Source organism: Myotis davidii, unplaced genomic scaffold (assembly GCF_000327345.1).
Source record: "Myotis davidii unplaced genomic scaffold, ASM32734v1 scaffold2325, whole genome shotgun sequence".
In the NCBI taxonomy this organism is placed as follows: Eukaryota; Metazoa; Chordata; class Mammalia; order Chiroptera; family Vespertilionidae; genus Myotis; species Myotis davidii.
The window spans coordinates 187509-204785 of NW_006295913.1; the positions used below are offsets into that span (position 1 = coordinate 187509).

Below are 17277 nucleotides of genomic sequence, written 5' to 3' on the forward strand. Positions count from 1 at the left end.
CACCTTGGACCATCTTCTTGAGCTGGCTCTCCGACACGGCCATGGCGGCCACCGCGCCGCTCCGTCCCCGCAGGCAGAGGGTCAGCCGCGCCGGGCCGCCCAGCCCTCCCCACAGCACTGAGCACCAAGCAGCCAGCCCCCCGCCGCCCCGCCCCTAACTACCGGAAGTCGGCCGCCACGACATTCTTTCCGTTTCCGTTACGTCACTTCCGAGGTCAGCGCTGAAGCTGGGTGCTTCCCGCCCACCCGCTGCTCGGGTGCGGCTGGTCGCGCCCGTGTTGTGGGGCTGCTGGTGCCGAGGGTCGAGACCCGGGGCTGGGGCAGATCTGCAGGTGTTTCGCAGTTGCCCTCAGACTTGGAGAGCGGGTGCAGGGAGGGCAAGTACTGAAGGTCTTGCCAACGAGCTTTAATGGCTGATTCATCGACCGGGAGGGCACCGGATTGGGCGCCGGACAACTGCCACTGACTTGCCCTTGCGGTGATAGCAATGCACTTCTGGCTTGGGCCGAGGTTTTTCACCGTCTAACACGGGCGGCTTGCATTACATGATGCCCCGTGTCTCAGGGTGTGTGTTTGTCTGAAGCTTCTAAGTTCTTAATACTGCATCCCCAAGGGCCAAGTGCAGATTTCTCCACAGGAAGCCTGGCAGTAATTTCTTCAGGAAACCATTCCCCTGGGTCAGAACTTCTCTGTGCCCGGACCTCAAATGCTAACACAGGCTGCGTTTTACTTTGCACTACATTTGTATCCTAACCTGTCCACTGTCAAAGTCCAAGTCTTTGAGGGCAGGCTCGTCTTCAGATGCTCATTGCCTTGTACAGCACAAGAGTGCTTGATCTTGATTGAATGTCTACTTCGGATAAAAGTTGTTCATAGTCATATTAGTCATTGAACATTGCCAGTTTTATAAGTATCATGTTTTCAGGGTATTGTAAACTGTAGTATGGTAATTTGGATGATTCAGCCTAATGCTAACGAGGAACAGGTTGTGGTATTAATTCCCTTCCAAGTTGGCACTTAAGTGAAGGTCACATACACAAAGGGTGTAATCAAAACCACGTTATAAATGGTTTTGCAACCATTATAAATGGTTGCATGCAAACACAAAAACTATATTGCTTTTAAAACTATGGACACCATACGTTAGTAAAGCAACAGTTCGTCAAAGGAAACTATAAGGCAGTCTATCTTGCCACTGCACCTCTTTTAAGTCACTTAAAAGCAATCTGGTTTTCAAACAGCTTAGGAGTACCTTCACTTAGGCAGGGGTAAAGAATGTCTGGCCCACCTGTGGGCTGTACAATGCTTGAGAAATCATTTGGTCTGGCCCTGCCAAGGAATTGGGTAAATTAAATGTCTGACCAAATATAGTAGGCAAGTTTTTAAGTTGATAATTTTGCATGACCTCGAATGATGTTATAAATATCCAAATGGCTCTTGGCAGAAAAAAGTTTCCCCACACCTAACTTAGAGCAACTATGCTTTTATTAATAAGGGGAGCGCAATTAATAAAAAGTTTTCTTGCTAAAAATATATTTTTTAAAGCTTGCAAACAATTAACAAAATCCAGTCTCTTCATTTTGCACTTAAGCCACTTAAAATGAAATAACCAAATATCTTGGGGACTATAGAATTATATGAAAGGATCTTTCTCTTCAATCTGAATAAATTTCCTTCCATTCAATAAATTAAACATCTCCCGGTAATTTTAAAGTCAAAGTTTATTTTTTTTTCATAATTTTTGACATTTAAGGAAAATCACAATGTAAAACTGGAAAAATAAAATATTTATTTCTGCTACAATATCAAAGAATCATTTTAATCCAAGCATCACTAAAACTTAGAATAAGAGACATTGCATGATTTTGGAAAAATAAAAAAGTGAAACTTAATAGCAGCATCACAAATGTCAAATTATTACCAAATCATAGTGAGATGGTGGTGGTACTGCTTCTTGACTTGTATATGGAATTTACAACATAACTGATAATATTCAACACTCAACGAACTGTCTGATAGAATTACTTCTATGCTGTGGGCTTCTGTAGGGCAAGGGCTGTTTCTCATCTTTGAATATTCAGATTCTAACATAGTACTTGGAATAATAGGTGCTCAATAAATATCTGTTGTATTGTCATGTTTCTATAATTAATGTAGTAAATTCTTGGCAATTCATCTATAATACAGTATCTTGCGGTTAGGTTTATGTTTTAGAGCATAGTAGACAGTAAAATTATCTAATTTCTGATTAGGTATCTGATATTAGAAAAGGCTAGTTGTATTTCTAAAAATCATAAGAATCGTTCTTTCAGTTTTACTTTCCTATCTCATACAAATGGACAATGAGGATACATTGTTAGAGTAACACCAAAATAATCTACCCATCTAATGAACTTACACCAGAACTAATGCTCATCTCTTTCAAATGTCCAAGGTTTTATACTAGTTAATTCTGGTGGGAATCTTTCCAAGCATATTACTTTCCTACCTTTTAAACACAGGATATAATATAAACTGAATTATATTCAGTGGGGCCTTGACTTACGAGTTAAATTTATTCAGAGACCAAGCTCGTTAACTCAAATTACTCTATCAACTCAATGCAAAAAATCAGCTGACAGCTGGTATCTCAAAAAACTCGTTAGTCGGGACACTCGTAAGTCAAGGCCCCACTGTACTGAATATACTCTCATCTTTTCTTAATGATTTAAGCTCATCATTATAAACATTATTGTACTAAATCAGCACTAGATCAACGGTTTCCTCTCTATCTAGGATGTCTCTGTTCTTTGAACCATTGGGCTCCTATCTATCTGACCATTTATTTATGATATGCTTTCAAAGCACCTGGACTTCTTCGCAGAACTTATTACATTTTCAATTGTATATTTATTTGTGACATTTGATCACTGTGTATGCCATACTAGATTGTAAGGACCTTAAGGGCTTGTACCTAACCCAGGTTTGCTCACCACTGTACCTGCAGTGCCTAAAAATGCAGTGCTGCGGTACAGTGGGCTCCCAGTCAATACTACCTGAATAACCAAATAAATAAGCACCTACCACAGTGCATACCCCTCTCTGCCATTTGCTGAGGGCAAATCTGGGAAGTCAGGGAATCAATCTTTCTAAAAACTACGTTGCGGGGGAAGTCAGCTCCTACATCAGAATGGAAGGTACAGAACCCCAGCTTTAGGGGCCTGTGGTGACTATTTTGGCTATTAGGCCTTTTCCCTCTATTAGCAATTAAAAAAAGTAGAGATTGTATGGATAAGTGCCCTTTACCCATGAGATCTTGGTCACTAAAGCTCAGTTTCCTCCTCTATAAAATGAGGATGATAATCCCCACCTCAATGGTTTACAGTGAGGATTGAACAAAATAATAAAGTGCTCATCACACTGCCTGAAACATCGTGTTGATGTTGGTTGTTACTATTAGTTGTATGCCACCTCAGTAATGATATGCAATCTTTCACATATGAAGATATTGTTATTGAACCATCACCAAAGCGTATGTACTCTGATTGTTTCTTTAGGAATTGTTAAAGGATCTGCTCAGAATAATCAGTTCGTCCAACCTCTCCCCCTTTAAAACCAATGGCTTTTATGACAACCTATTTGAGCTTAAAAGTAAACTGCTTGGCTTTCATTCACAATCTATTTTCACTGAAAATACACATTTCTCTATGATTCTACTAATATTACTGTGAATTTATGAGGTGTTAGAACTCTGATAGCCCAGAAAGAGGCTATAGAAAATTTCAAAAAGGACAGTTCCACTGGAAGGTAAATAAACTTTTTCTTTATATATTAAAAAAATTCACTTTCCCTTTTACTATTTTAAAGTACATGTACAATTCTTTCCCATTGTTTGGTAGCTAATTAATTGAAGAAGGAAAACAAAATGCTTTATTACCATTACTACCAACTTTATTTTTATACCTTAAATTGTGGATCCTTTGACTATATACCTAGCAGATTTGGCAAATCCATACTGACCCTTTGACTTAGCATGTTTACTGTAACAGTTGAAGAGTACTTTTCTTCTAAAAATATATTACTTTCAAAATATTCCCAAAGTGCTGAATGTGCTTTCAGTTGAGGATACATAATTTTACATGATGCATTTTGCAGATAAAGTTCATCTCTGCTATAGGTTTAAAGACTATCTATATATAAAAGGGTAATATGCAAAGTGTCTCCTCAGGAGTTCGACTGGGAGTTCAATCGCTTGCTATGACGTGTGCTGACCACCAAGGGGCAGTGCGGAACATGGCAGGCGACCAGTGGAAGTGGCGGGGCTCTGAGGGAGGGAGGGAAGGAGGAGGTGGGGAGATGGGGAGGCAGGGACCCTGATTGGCTCTGATTGTTGGCCAGGCCTAGGGACCCTACCAGTGCACGAATTTCGTGCACCGGGCCTCTAGTAGTTATAGAAAGAATGACAAAGAAAATCAGATTTTCCCCCTCCTTATCTAACTCCCTAAGAGTTCAAATTACAAAACCAACCAAAAAACCATCTCCCTTAACCAAGCAGTTTGTAAGGATAAGTAATAAGATACAGAAGTCCTCAACCCTATATATGTTGGCAAAATTAAATGACGCTTCCCTCCAAGTAGCTGTGAACTTTGGACTTAAAGTTTTAACTGTTGCTGGAGATCATGAAGTGAGGAGGCGCTGCTCTGGAGCTTCTCAGTCACTCTGTCTTCTTGCACTGTGCTTTTGATGACTTCAGATACCCCACTGGTTCCAAGGATGCAAGGCAAACTTAAAAACACTTCACTATTTATATCATAATATCCCTGAAATGAATAAAATTAGATTATAATAGAGCTAAAGCACTACAAACAAGTTAATATCATAAAAAATGGTACTTTCTTGCTTTTATAGCCATAGTACAAAGTTGAACTTTAAGGAAAAAAAAATGTTCATTTATTTTCTAAATTCAAGTTATTGTTTCAGATATTTTTTGTGAGATGGGAGGAACTTGGTCAAAGATGTCCCCTTTATGGGAAGAGAAGCTAGCCCCCTGCAATATGAGTAGCAAGTTGGGGGCAAAGAAAACAGACTGTTAGAATAGAGTCCCAGGGGAGGAGCACAGAATGGGCTCTGGGTACAGTCCAATGTAATAATCTGTTTTAAGTTCTCCTTTCCATGTTTTATTTCTCCTGGAATTCCTAAGTTTTCAAGAAAATTTGGTTAAGCATTTGTGCCTGTCTTAGTGGTGCTTGAGATGAAGTGGTAAAGGACAACTGAGCCGGAGAGTGCAAACTGATGAACAGGTAAGACTGGTGACACATCAGTCTGGGGTGACCTGGCTGGCTAAGGTGATAAAGGATAACCAGAAGGAGTTCATGGAATATATAAATGCTTCTTAGGAATTCCCCAAAATTACATGGGGGTGAAGAGAAACATAGAAGTGCAGAATTTCCATAACCAAGCAGGAGAGGGGTTAGAGTCCGTTTGAAATGAATAAAACTAAAAAAAAAAAAAAAAAAAGACCGTACCCTTTTATGTAATGATGTTTACTTTGAATTTATATTAGTTCACACAAACACTCCATCCATGCTTTTGTTCCGGCCCTCCCATCCAGTTTAAGAACCCATTGTGGCCCTCGAGTAAAAAAGTTTGCCCACCCCTGGGTTAGACCAAACTGTTTCCCTCTCATGTATTACTCTAATATTGAAGATACCTCATTACAATATGAATAGCATCTTTTCAGGTTTTAAGCTAATAATATAAAAGTTTAACCATATGATGAGAGAATGAGAATAGCAATTACCTTTGCTAAAGTTGATACAGAATGCACTTTCTTTCTATCATTTATAAGACTGTCAACTAGGTCAGCTACTGATAGTCCAACAGACCAGGATCTTTGACCTTTTACTTTTAATAGTTCCATGGCTCTAGGTTATGAAAAAAAAAATCAATTCAGAAAATGAATAAAATATGTATTTAGTCTTTCAATTTAAAGTATTAGTTACATATTTTTATAACACAGAAATGTGAGTTATACACTAATTGTTAGGAAAATACACAGATAAACTAATGATTAAGGTTTTCTTAAAATGTTGGATAAGCAATTCACAAGACAATAAAAATGACTTAACATAAAAAGATGCTCTACCACTACTACTATTTAACTAAATGTGAGTTGAAAGAATACATCAGTTTTGCTTATCAAAATTGGCAAATATTAAGAAAATTGGTAACTACTTTTAGAGAAGCTACAGAGAAAAAGGCATTCCCATAACTGCCGGTGAGAGTATGAGGTGACACAATTTTTTAGGAGAAAGATTTGGCAACGTTTGATCTAGAAATTCCTCTTCCAGGAATTTGTCCTACAGCAATATGCTCAAATGTGCAAAGACATACATATAATTATGTTTGCCTTGTCTGAGACAGAAAAAATTTGGAAACAATTAATCAAAAGTGAGTTAAATAAATCTCTAATATAGTGCCATGTAGCTCTAGAGAAGAATAAAGTAGATTTATATGGGCAATATGGAAAATGTCCAAGATTTATTATTAAGAAAACAAAGCGCCCTACCCGGTTTGGCTCAGCGGATAAAACATCAGCCTGTGGACTCAAGGGTCCCAGGTTTAATTCTGGTCAAGGACATGTACCTTGGTTGCGGGCACAACCCCAGTGGGAAGTGTGCAGGAGGCAACTGATCGATGTTTCTCTCTCATCGATGTTTCTAACTCCCTATCCCTCTCCTTTCCTCTCTGTAAAAAAATCAATAAAATATATTTAAAAAAAGAAAGAAAAGAAAACGAAGCAAGATAATATGAATAACATAAATCTGTTATAATAAAAATAATAAAAAATGATGTTTGCAGAAGCATTGAAAGAAATGTTTGAACATATGGGCACTAAACTGCTAACAGTGGTTCTTAGAGAATGGAATTACCCCAGTTTTTCACTTCGGCTTTATAGACATCGACAGCATTTATAGTTTTATAATAGTACACATTGTTTTGGTAACTAATAAAACATGATATAAAATTTAAAAACATGTTTGAATTTCTTCCTTTTAAAAGCTATAAATGCAGGTTTACATAAAGAATCAGGTTAGAATGGATTGTGCAACATACTCCCCTGATCAATAAGAGAATATTCTTTCCAGTTCAGAACTATATGCTGAAGTTTTAAAAAGCTAAAAATCTCCACCACTCAGACTGTAGGAAAGTATGTCATTATATGATGGTGAAACAACAAATGGTGTGAAAATATATGTAGAGTCCAACCTATAAGCTCTATACCCCCAGAAGGCCTCTGAATAAAGCAAAAGATACAAGGATCTGTGCATTATACTTTGTTTTTGCCTGCACTTATAATATGGCTTATCCATTCGTGTTAGACTAATTTCTAAATGTATTTATGTGTGATTAATAAGTACATTTCAAATTTTAAGTGGTATGAGAAGTTTTCTTCTACATTAAAGAAAATTGTCAAGCCCTAATCGATTGGGCTCAATGGACAGAGCATCGGCCTGCAGACTGAAGGGTCCCAGGTTCAATTCCGGTCAAGGGCATGTACCTTGGTTGTGGGCACATCCCCAGTGGGGGATGTGCAGGAGGCAGCTGATCGATGTTTTTCTCTCATCGATGTTTCTAATTCTCTATCCCTCTCCCTTCCTCTCTGTAAAAAATCAATAAAATATATTTTAAAAAAAAGAAAATTGTCAATATCCTCAGATGTTTAGATACGGGAGCAGTAAATCACTGTCTATAAATCAGGAACCTGTTCAACATTTAAAGAAATGTCAACTGTGTATCTGAAGTAAAGTTTGCAAAGCACTCTGATCCATTTTCTGATAAGAAACAATAGAAAACATTGCTCCCTTGTATTTTTGGATTTGTCCATACTAGCTAGTTTTGTCTGCAGGAGCCTGGTAAGTAAATGTTAGTTAGAGAAATGTAAATTTACACTCAGTGTTACCTGCTGGACAGCTGCACCTGAGAGTTATGACTCATGACTTCTTCTTGGCCACCCCATTTGGTAACTAAAAAGTAAAAAATCAATTATATTTTGTTAATAACTCTTTTAGGATTAAGATGTGATAGATGATTGTTTGCCATCAAGGGTACCCACCTTCTAGCAATAGTTACATTTTCCACTAATGAAACTAAATGTGCTGTAGTGACAGCTGGGGGAAGACTTTGAGCTGCAATCCCCAAAACACAAGATCCCCAAAGTCTACTTGCAGCCTTCTTACCTGTTCTCTCTCATCAACAATAGTTCTACATGGGCCATTTTACTGTCCAAATAGAAAGCACCCCTTCCTCAGCAGGCTGCGAATAACAGGCTCTCAAGTATTACACACCCTTGGTATTTGTTCTGCTGGGACCCACACAGACTAATTTCTTTCACCAGGTGAGGAATAATTTCACCATCTATTCTAGGCTAGATTTCAAACTTCCTAAATGTAAATCCATGCTAGTTTAGGGAGCTTTTTTAAATACTGTATCTAGTATCAATCTTAATCTTTTTGGTTCCATTCTTCAAGAACAGTAATCCTCTGGAGCCCAAAATTTGAATGAAAAATGACCATGCGACAGCACTTTTCCTTTACATATAACACCTTCCCCTCCGGTAAGATGGTTGTGTATGTAAAGCAGATGATCTAACACTCTGTCCTGAGGTCCAGCCTTGGATTTCTAAAACACCATTCGAAGGAGCTACCTGCAGTTTACATATGATTTCAATGTCACAGCTGAAAATAGCTGCTCCAAAGTACATGTTTTGCTGACTATCTAATTTGGTATGGCATAATATGAATGACCTTTGATCACAAGATGGTGTCAGGATCATTCCTTCATCTCAAAACACATTTACTGAGACCATTCCAAGGAACCTACAGTCTGTGGGATAAGACTGGTAAGTATGCAGTTATAACATAGTGTGATAGTGTTTATAATAGAGGCATAAACTTACTTAACCTGGATAATTAGGAAAGGCTTCCTGGGAGAGGTGGTACTCAAGCCCAGTCTTGAAGGGTAAGCAGATGGTAGCCAGTGAATGAATATTCAGGGAAAGGAAGCATCAGGTGCAAAGGCAGGGAGACATGAGAGTGCATGAACCACTCAGGAAATTGCAAGTTGACCATCTGACTAGCACAGAATGCCTGGCTGAATGGCAGAAGATGAAGCTGGGGAAGGAAGCAGGAAACAGATCCTAAAGCGTTTTGTATGTTATATGATCTCTTCCCTAGGCTGTAGTTGCCACTTGTCTCTGAAATAGTTGAAGAGAATAATTTTACTTACACACCTGCTATTACGTTTCCAAATCCTAATGTTGCTTTATTTCAAAACATAGTTCTACATGTTTTTATCAATTTTTTATTCATAACCATCTTGCTGATTACTGTAATAACAGCTACTATTTACTGAGTGTTTACTTGATGCCAGACACTGTACTAAATGCTTTAAGTAATTATCTAATTGAATCACAGCAAGAAAAAGCACAGCTTTGGAGTTGACCAGGGTTCAAACCTCAGTTTTGCCATTACTACATGTGTAACCACAAACAGATTAGTCAACCTGAATTTTAAGCTTTCTGATATATTAATTTGGAAAACCACCATCTCCTTCTTAAGTTGAGATATGCAAACCATTTAATACACATAGTATCCACTCAATCTATATATATAAAAGCCTATGTAACCAAATGCCCACTCACTATGATGTGCATTGACCACCAGGAGGCAAATGCTCAACGCACAGGATTGGGCTCCCTCCTGTCTGGATCGGGCCTGTGGGGATGGGGCCAAAACCGGCTATCCCTTGAGTAGTCCCAGGCCAGGTGAGGGCCTCTAGTATAATTATAAATGCTATTACTGTGGTATCACTTATACAAAAATATAACCAGTTGATATCTATAAAACCAGCAGAGGGAGCCTCTAATCCATTTCTGGCTTCAGGGCCATGCTAAGTTGTGATACCAATCCATTGCAATCACTATCTCTGGAAACAAACAGAAAACAGGATAAAAAGTGATCTGATAGTGGTATCTAAATGAAAGACAGGGTTGAGGACTACATAGGTAGTTTCAGTGGTATCGGTACTGTTCTTAATAATTGAGTGTGGATTCATTGAGTGTGGATACATATATATAAGTAGTCATTTGCAAGTTAGGAATGTTTATTCTATTATGCTCTAAAACAGTGGTTCTCAACCTGTGGGTCGCAAACAGTGAAAATATATCCTGCATATCAGATATTTATATTACGATTCATAACAGTAGCAAAATTACAGTTATGAAGTAGCAACAAAAATAATTTTATGGTTGGGGGTCACCACAACATGAGGAACTGTACTAAAGGGTCGTGGCATTAGGAAGGTTGAGAACCACTGCTCTAAAACATATATATATATATTACATTATATACTTTTGTATGTGTCAAATATTACATATTATGCTTAAGTAATTCCAATTCTCATGTACCTACATCCCTCTATTTCTAGTTCCCATTTGAGACCTGAAGACAAATTTACCATAATATTCCTTATGCTTTTATCTTACTTCCCTTAGGCCTTTCTCATAGGAAGTCAATACTGCCTTCTATTACAGTCATTTCCTATATTATATGCTAAGCTTCCTAAAAACAGGGTCAGGTTCTTATACATCTATTTGCTCTAACAGCAGTCAGCATAGTGTCTTAGGTTTACTTATTGTCACACCATCCTTTATTTTCTCTTTACAATTTGTGATATTAATGCAACCATATTTATGAAATGTTCTAATTCATTAAAACATTGTAACCTATTAGGGGGACTGGTTAAATAAATTTTGATATATCCAGTAGTTAAAAGAATGAAATGCATATATAGTAGTCATTTGCAAGTTATCAATACGTAAAAGGGCAAGGTGGAGAATAATGTATGATATATATTTTATACATCTGCTTCTCTATGCACAGAACATTTCTGTAAGATTACATAAGAAACTGGTAGCTGTGATTGCTTTTAGAGAAAGGAGTGTCTGGCATACAAGGGATCCTTATTTTTCACTGTATACCTTTTTGTACGATTTAAATTTTTTTGCGATGTGAATGTATGATTTTTTTCAACTAGAAGAACAGCTTAATAATTTCTACTTTTAATAAGAAGGTGCAAACACAAAATTCAAACTGGATCAGAATAAACAGCAGTTTCACAAAAGAATAAGCATTGTGAAACAATATATGGTTAGTCACCATATAGCTAACAATAACTTAGCTCAAAGGACTGAAAAAAATCACTGTGGAGTGATGTGATCTGGAAAAGCTTCATAGTGTAATAAGGGGAGCTTGACTGAAATCTTGAAGGATGAGATTTAAATATGCTGAGAGGGAGAAGGGATTAGGAGGAAAATGAGGTGGGCAAAAATCCCTGTGGCTGAAGCAAAGCTGTAGAGTGGGACTAGGCGGCACAAGCCCTGGGTTTTAGTCCTGGGTTTTAGACCAGGAAAGCCATAGGCTCCTAGGCAGGTCACTCTTACCATCCCTGTATCCATTTCTGGGTTCTTAAAGTGTAACTGATGATCCCTTGGGTTCCTTCCAACTCTTTAATAACATGACTACCTCCATAACTATAACTGCGAAGGAAGATTAAGGCATTCCTTGAATACTGTGGGACTCCTTGAATGCCAACCAAAGGAATTTAATGGTTGATCACAGAAAGCCAGTAAACGTTTTTGGAAGGAGGTATATGATTTAGGAAGACTGAATTATAATGAAAGCATTTGTAAACACCGTGTAAGTTTTGGCTAATATCATTATTAATTTGGTAGACTAGAGGAGAAAGAGCCAACTAACTGGGAGATTTACAATAACCAGGTAAGCAAAAGATCAACCTGGACCAGAATGCAAATGGTAGTGAGTAAAATTCAGGTCTTGGGTTTGTTTGAATCCCTAGACATTCATTACTCTAATACATCTGGCTCCAAGTTCTTGTTTGCTACCTTTTTCTAGGGTCCTATTGATTAATGTTTAGCATTTTGAACCTGGAAAGTATTTCTGCTTGAATTACACTGTCAGGCTTTGTAAAAGTTTATTCTATAGCACTGAACTCTCTAGGTAGCCAGTGCAGATTTATACATATTTAAAATACTACTGTATTTTATTAAAATAATTTTCTTAAAAATTATACAAATACCACATATCCATAGCAACAAAATTAGAAAACACAGAAAAGAACACATTTTTAAAAGCTACTTCTATCCCAGACATAATAGCTGTTAATATTTGGCATCAAAGCATATAGGAAGCTTTAAATTTTAAGAAAATACTTTTGAAGAAATATAAAACCTGACTAAGGAGTCTTGCCTAATTGTAAACTTACAGAAAGGTAACTATAATTAGGATAACACATTTGAGGAGTCTATTCACTACACAGAGATGTTACAGAAAAGGCACCCAAATGTGGAACAAAACCCAACTAAGCTCCACAATTCTTGAGTCCCCAGTTATATCTGAATATCATGGCCACTAGTGATTTAGGTTATCAATATAACTAGTAAAAATGTACTTCTTACCTTTGTCTTCTCCCTGCTCACCAATAACCCACACTGGTTTTCCTGAAGTCTCTGCCTTTAAAACCTTTGTAATAATATACTGTAACCTCTGTGAGTCCAGATTGCATCCAATTCCAATTACTCGATTTGCAGGAAATGCACTCAGTTTCCATGTCACATAAGTCATGATCTCCACTAAATATTGCATACAAGGTAAAAATGTAAATATTTTAAAAAACATACTTCTAGCCTAGTTCATAAACAAATATTATTTTAATAAGTATATAAGAACTTGTATATATTCTTCTTAGGTCCTAAATGCACTATAAGGTATATTTCTAACGTATATTTGTAAAAAACCACCAGGTTTCAGCATGATTTAACATAACTTTGTTGCTAAATATAAAGCGGAGAATAATTTCCTAGCATAGTTAAGCAAGAAGGATAAAAACCAGGTACAGAAAACCAGAAGATAATTTTTTTTCATTGATCAAGTTATCTTTTATATCTATCTTAAGCTGAGTTTCTATCTTTAAATTAAAATACTGATTCATATACCACCACTATGTGGTATAGGATTATGAAGAAAAACACAACTACTTTTTTTCAAATATGCCAAAAGGATGTCAAGAATTAAAGAGACCAGAGTTCCTCAATTACTATAGGAAAAACAAGTGAAATGCATGCCATACTCCTACATGGGGAACATGTAAAAATATCTGTTCACCAACTTGAGGCCAGTACCACACCTAACTCTTTACAAATATTTTTCTTAAGTAAAACAGTTTCAAATAATTTAAATTCAAAATGTTAAAAATGTGCTGAAACCGGTTTGGCTCAGTGGATAGAGTGACGGCCTGCGGACTGAAAGGTCCCAGGTTCGATTCCGGTCAGGGGCATGTACCTGGGTTGCGGGCACATCCCCAGTGGGAGATGTGCAGGAGGCAGCTGATCAATGTTTCTCTCTCATCGATGTTTCTAACTCTCTATCTCTCTCACCCTTCCTCTCTGTAAAAATCAATAAAATATATTTAAAAAAAATGTTAAAAATGTACTCTGGCATGCTCACTAACATTGTATGACACTTCAGAATTAAAAAAAGCTCTTTCACATAGCCACTGCATTTTTCTCTTGGGAGTTTAACCATTTTCTCACTGAAAAGCATGGCTAACAACCTGGAACATAATAATAGTAGTATAATATAAAAATGATAATTTGTAACCTTCTAGTTAATGTTAGTCATAAGAAGTCACTGTATGACAGGATATGGAAATACTGTATTGTTCATTATAAGAGCAATTTAATTGACTAGTCATCCTTTTATAATCCAGTTTTATCAGTAATAGCAATTCTACTGATGCACTGGATCATCAAATTCATTTAAAATAAAACCTATTACCTGGTTGAGATGCAACAAGCAGGACACTGTGTTGACTATAATGTCCCAGAGCTGGGACAAGGGCTCTGAACATATCCACATTCCTCTGCACCACATCAAGGTAGGACTGAGAACTACCCAAAGAGTTAACGGTAAAGATGACCACTTTGGAATGAGCAGAAGCAGTCAAATCTAATGAATAAAAAGAAACAGTCTAAGCTCAAGGCATATGTTTTAATCAAGTTTGTGTTCATAAAGAAGGTTTTTCTTCTCTCCAAGTAGAGACCTTTTCTGCACACATACCTCCAGATCAATCTTATCTCAATAGGAAGTACACAAAGTGCTGAAGTTTGCCACCAGAAAGAGGATTAAGAGCAACAGTGTATTCCAAGGGGGGAAAGAGAGCAATAAAGATAAACCAAACAAATTACAGGATCCAGAACCCACAAAAAAAGGAATTAATTTTTATTTAATCCATCATTTTATTAGGGAAAATAAATATGTTATAGGCAAAATAAACTTAAAATCAATTACATCACTCATTTTAAACTTTTAGCTTAAGTGTCCTACAGTTCCTTAGAAGTGACTCAGGGGCCATCTGGGAGGACTGGGAATAAGTGAAAATCAGAAGGCATGGCTCCAGGCCATTTATTTCAACTTCTCCAAGCAGAGTAGTTCTGCTGTATCTATTTTATTTATTAAGGAAGGATTCTACTCCAAAGAGGGGATAAAAATGGTTTGAAAATATTTACATGAAGATAAAATGTCTCGGCTCATTTTTTACTGACTTTTTCTTATACTGAATGAAGCCCAGAGTCGTTGGGTTTAGATTCTTCTTTCAATGGAATTTAATGCATAAGCAACTGTTATGACTTAGAAAAAGCTATTCTCTGGAGTTCACCGCTGCCCAACTGGAGTGGCTCAGTTTTGAGCATTGTCCCATGCACCAAAAGGTTGTTGGTTCAATTCCAGTCAGGGCACATACCTGGGTTGTGGGTTCAATCCTCCTCGGTCAGGGCACATATGGGAGGCAACTGATTGATGTTTCTCTCTCTCTCTCTCTCTCTCTCTCTCCTCCTCCCTCTCCCCCTCCTTCTCTCTCTCTCCTTTCCTTCCTTTCTTTCTCTCTCTAAGCATGTTCTCAAATGAGATTAAAAAAAAAACAACCACTGGTTTTAGAGTTCACTGCTATGATCCTCAAACATACACACATGCTATTTTACAACATTACTTTCTGTTACACAGTGTGTTTTAGAGTAAGTACATGCCAAAACAGTGGCCAGACATTAGCAACATCAGATACAACAGAAAAATAATGAAACAACTGAAATGGTATCAGTTTAATCAACCTTTGTAAATGAATACTGGCATCCCAGGGAGACAATGAGTAGATGCCAGGGTTTAGTCTTAATGAAGCCTCTAAGGCCATCTTTTTACACAAGTTTATGTGCAATGTGTCCACTGGGAAATGCACTATCCAATTTTAGTTCATAATCTAATGCAACTGTGGGGATGGGAGCTCCAAAAACTGACTCATGGATTTTAATTATGGTTCTTCATAAACTATAATTAATTCCTGTGTTTTAGTGTTCAAAATAGATATCTGGTGGTCAGTCAAAATCTCAAAAATTAGAAGACCGTAGAACTGGAAGGGATATAGTTAACACTTTCCTACCACTTTCGTGTGTCAGGTATTGTTCTAAGAGCTTTCCCTATGTTTACTCATTTCTAAGCTACAAGACACTGTGGAGTTAATATCATCCCCATTTGACAGATTTGAGGTACAGAGAAGTTAAGTAACTTGTTCAAAGTCATAGAACTAGTAAGTAGCAGAGCCAGAATTTAAGCCCAGGCAGTCTGGCTTCAGAGTGCTGTTTAGCACTGTCCTATGTTTACAGATTTAGTCCTATACCCTCAGACAGATGAGGAAATTGATACCTGGAAAGATTAGGTGGCTTGTCAATATTATTAAATATCAGTGAATAGTTCAACTTATGATCCTATAATTTGGCATCAGCCTAACTTGCCAGGAACATTTCTTTTCTTTTCCCCCTTTAGCTTCCTCTACTTTGAATGATAAAAATGCCTCACACTCAAGGCTGATCATTAGTGGACGGAGTAGAAGCTGTCTAATATTTCAAAAGTGCAAGAAAGGCTTCCTACTCCATATGTCAAGCTTCCAAGCATCTGTAATTTTAAAAAGCACCTCAGGTGACTTGGACACAAGTTATCAATCCATAAACCATGTTTTAGGAATCAATGGCTATTGAGTAAATCTTACTTGGCTAAGTTTTAGAACTATTGAACACTTTTTTCTCCAGGCCCATACATGCTTATACCTCTACACACAAATATTTATGCTTGTATATGCAGAGACTATTCCTGGAGTAAATAAGAAATTGGTAATAAACATATGTTTAAAACACAAGCTAAGCCCCTTACTGTGTGACCAAAGCCACGATCTCTCTGAATCATTTATAAAATAAAGTAAGAGAAGAAACTATAAATATATATAAAATATCAACATGTTATTGATTCCCTAAAATAATGGCAGTGAAACAAGCATAATAGTGTCTTCAGTCAGAAAATGACATGATTAAAATAATAGCATAGGAGAATTATTCCATTAGCTATGTTTAACCCCTTCCCCAACAATTTTTTTGTTAAAAATGTTTCTTTTTCAGACTAATTTTTTTATTTTGGTTCTATATAGTATTTTTGATGCTGGTTATGAAAACAGTTTGTAATTATTTTTTCTTCCCATTTTTGTGGTTAAGAATAGTATTTCCTCAGGAAGTTTCTATATGAAATTATTTAGAATGGTACGTATGTAGCTGGTTGTTGAAGGTAAAGTTTTTAGACGAGTATACTCGTCGCCGACTGAAAAAAGAACATTTTGTGAAAATGTGTATACACGTTTCTGCCGGGGAAGGAGTTAATCTAACCTTGAATTGCTGGGGTAACCCAACTTAGTTGTGATGTATTATTCTCTTACTATATTGTTACATGCAATTTGTTAATATTTTATTTAGTTTTTGTATCTGTGCTCATGAAGACCTCGCCTACAATTTTCTTTCTAGTAACATCCTTGTCAGAATTTGGTGTCAAATTTATGCTGATACCTAAAACACATTGTGATGTGCTCCTTCTTGTATTTATCTTGGGAGAGTTTGTGAAAGATTAATCACTGTGGTAGGCAGCCTGTAAGAGGCCCCCAAGGTTCTGTCAAGGGTATTTATGCCCTGGTGTAATTCCCTTCCCCTTAGTGTGGGCCAAATGTAGGGACTCACCCCTTTCTTTTTTGCCTTCTTGGAACTTGACTCAATATTTTAAAATACTTTTTTCCCGTTAATCTGGAAGTTTCTAATTCTTTCACTATTCTTTTAGCAGCAGAGATGACAAC

The 17277-nt window shown here is 37.1% G+C and overlaps 2 protein-coding genes across 4 annotated transcripts in view; both read right to left on the bottom strand.

Annotated features, from left to right (window-relative positions):
* The window catches only part of TSG101 (tumor susceptibility 101), a 33175-nt gene extending 33022 nt beyond the window's left edge, over positions 1-153 (bottom strand). Inside the window, exon 1 of one of the 2 annotated variants that reach the window (XM_015568575.1) lies at positions 4-153. In XM_015568575.1, the coding sequence (XP_015424061.1) occupies positions 4-43 (40 nt within the window). In that variant the 5' untranslated portion in view covers positions 44-153. The remainder of the gene's footprint in view (positions 1-3) is intronic. The other variant, XM_006770896.2, reaches the window with a different exon arrangement.
* A 4223-nt stretch (positions 154-4376) lies between these two features.
* The window catches only part of UEVLD (UEV and lactate/malate dehyrogenase domains), a 29145-nt gene continuing 16244 nt past the window's right edge, over positions 4377-17277 (bottom strand). For both annotated transcript variants that reach the window (XM_006770888.2, XM_015568577.1), the window contains 5 exons: positions 13896-14066; positions 12518-12691; positions 7943-8006; positions 5780-5903; positions 4377-4799 (listed from right to left, as the gene is read on the bottom strand). In XM_006770888.2, coding sequence (XP_006770951.1) covers positions 4632-4799; positions 5780-5903; positions 7943-8006; positions 12518-12691; positions 13896-14066 — 701 coding nt within the window. In that variant the 3' untranslated portion in view covers positions 4377-4631. The remainder of the gene's footprint in view (positions 4800-5779; positions 5904-7942; positions 8007-12517; positions 12692-13895; positions 14067-17277) is intronic.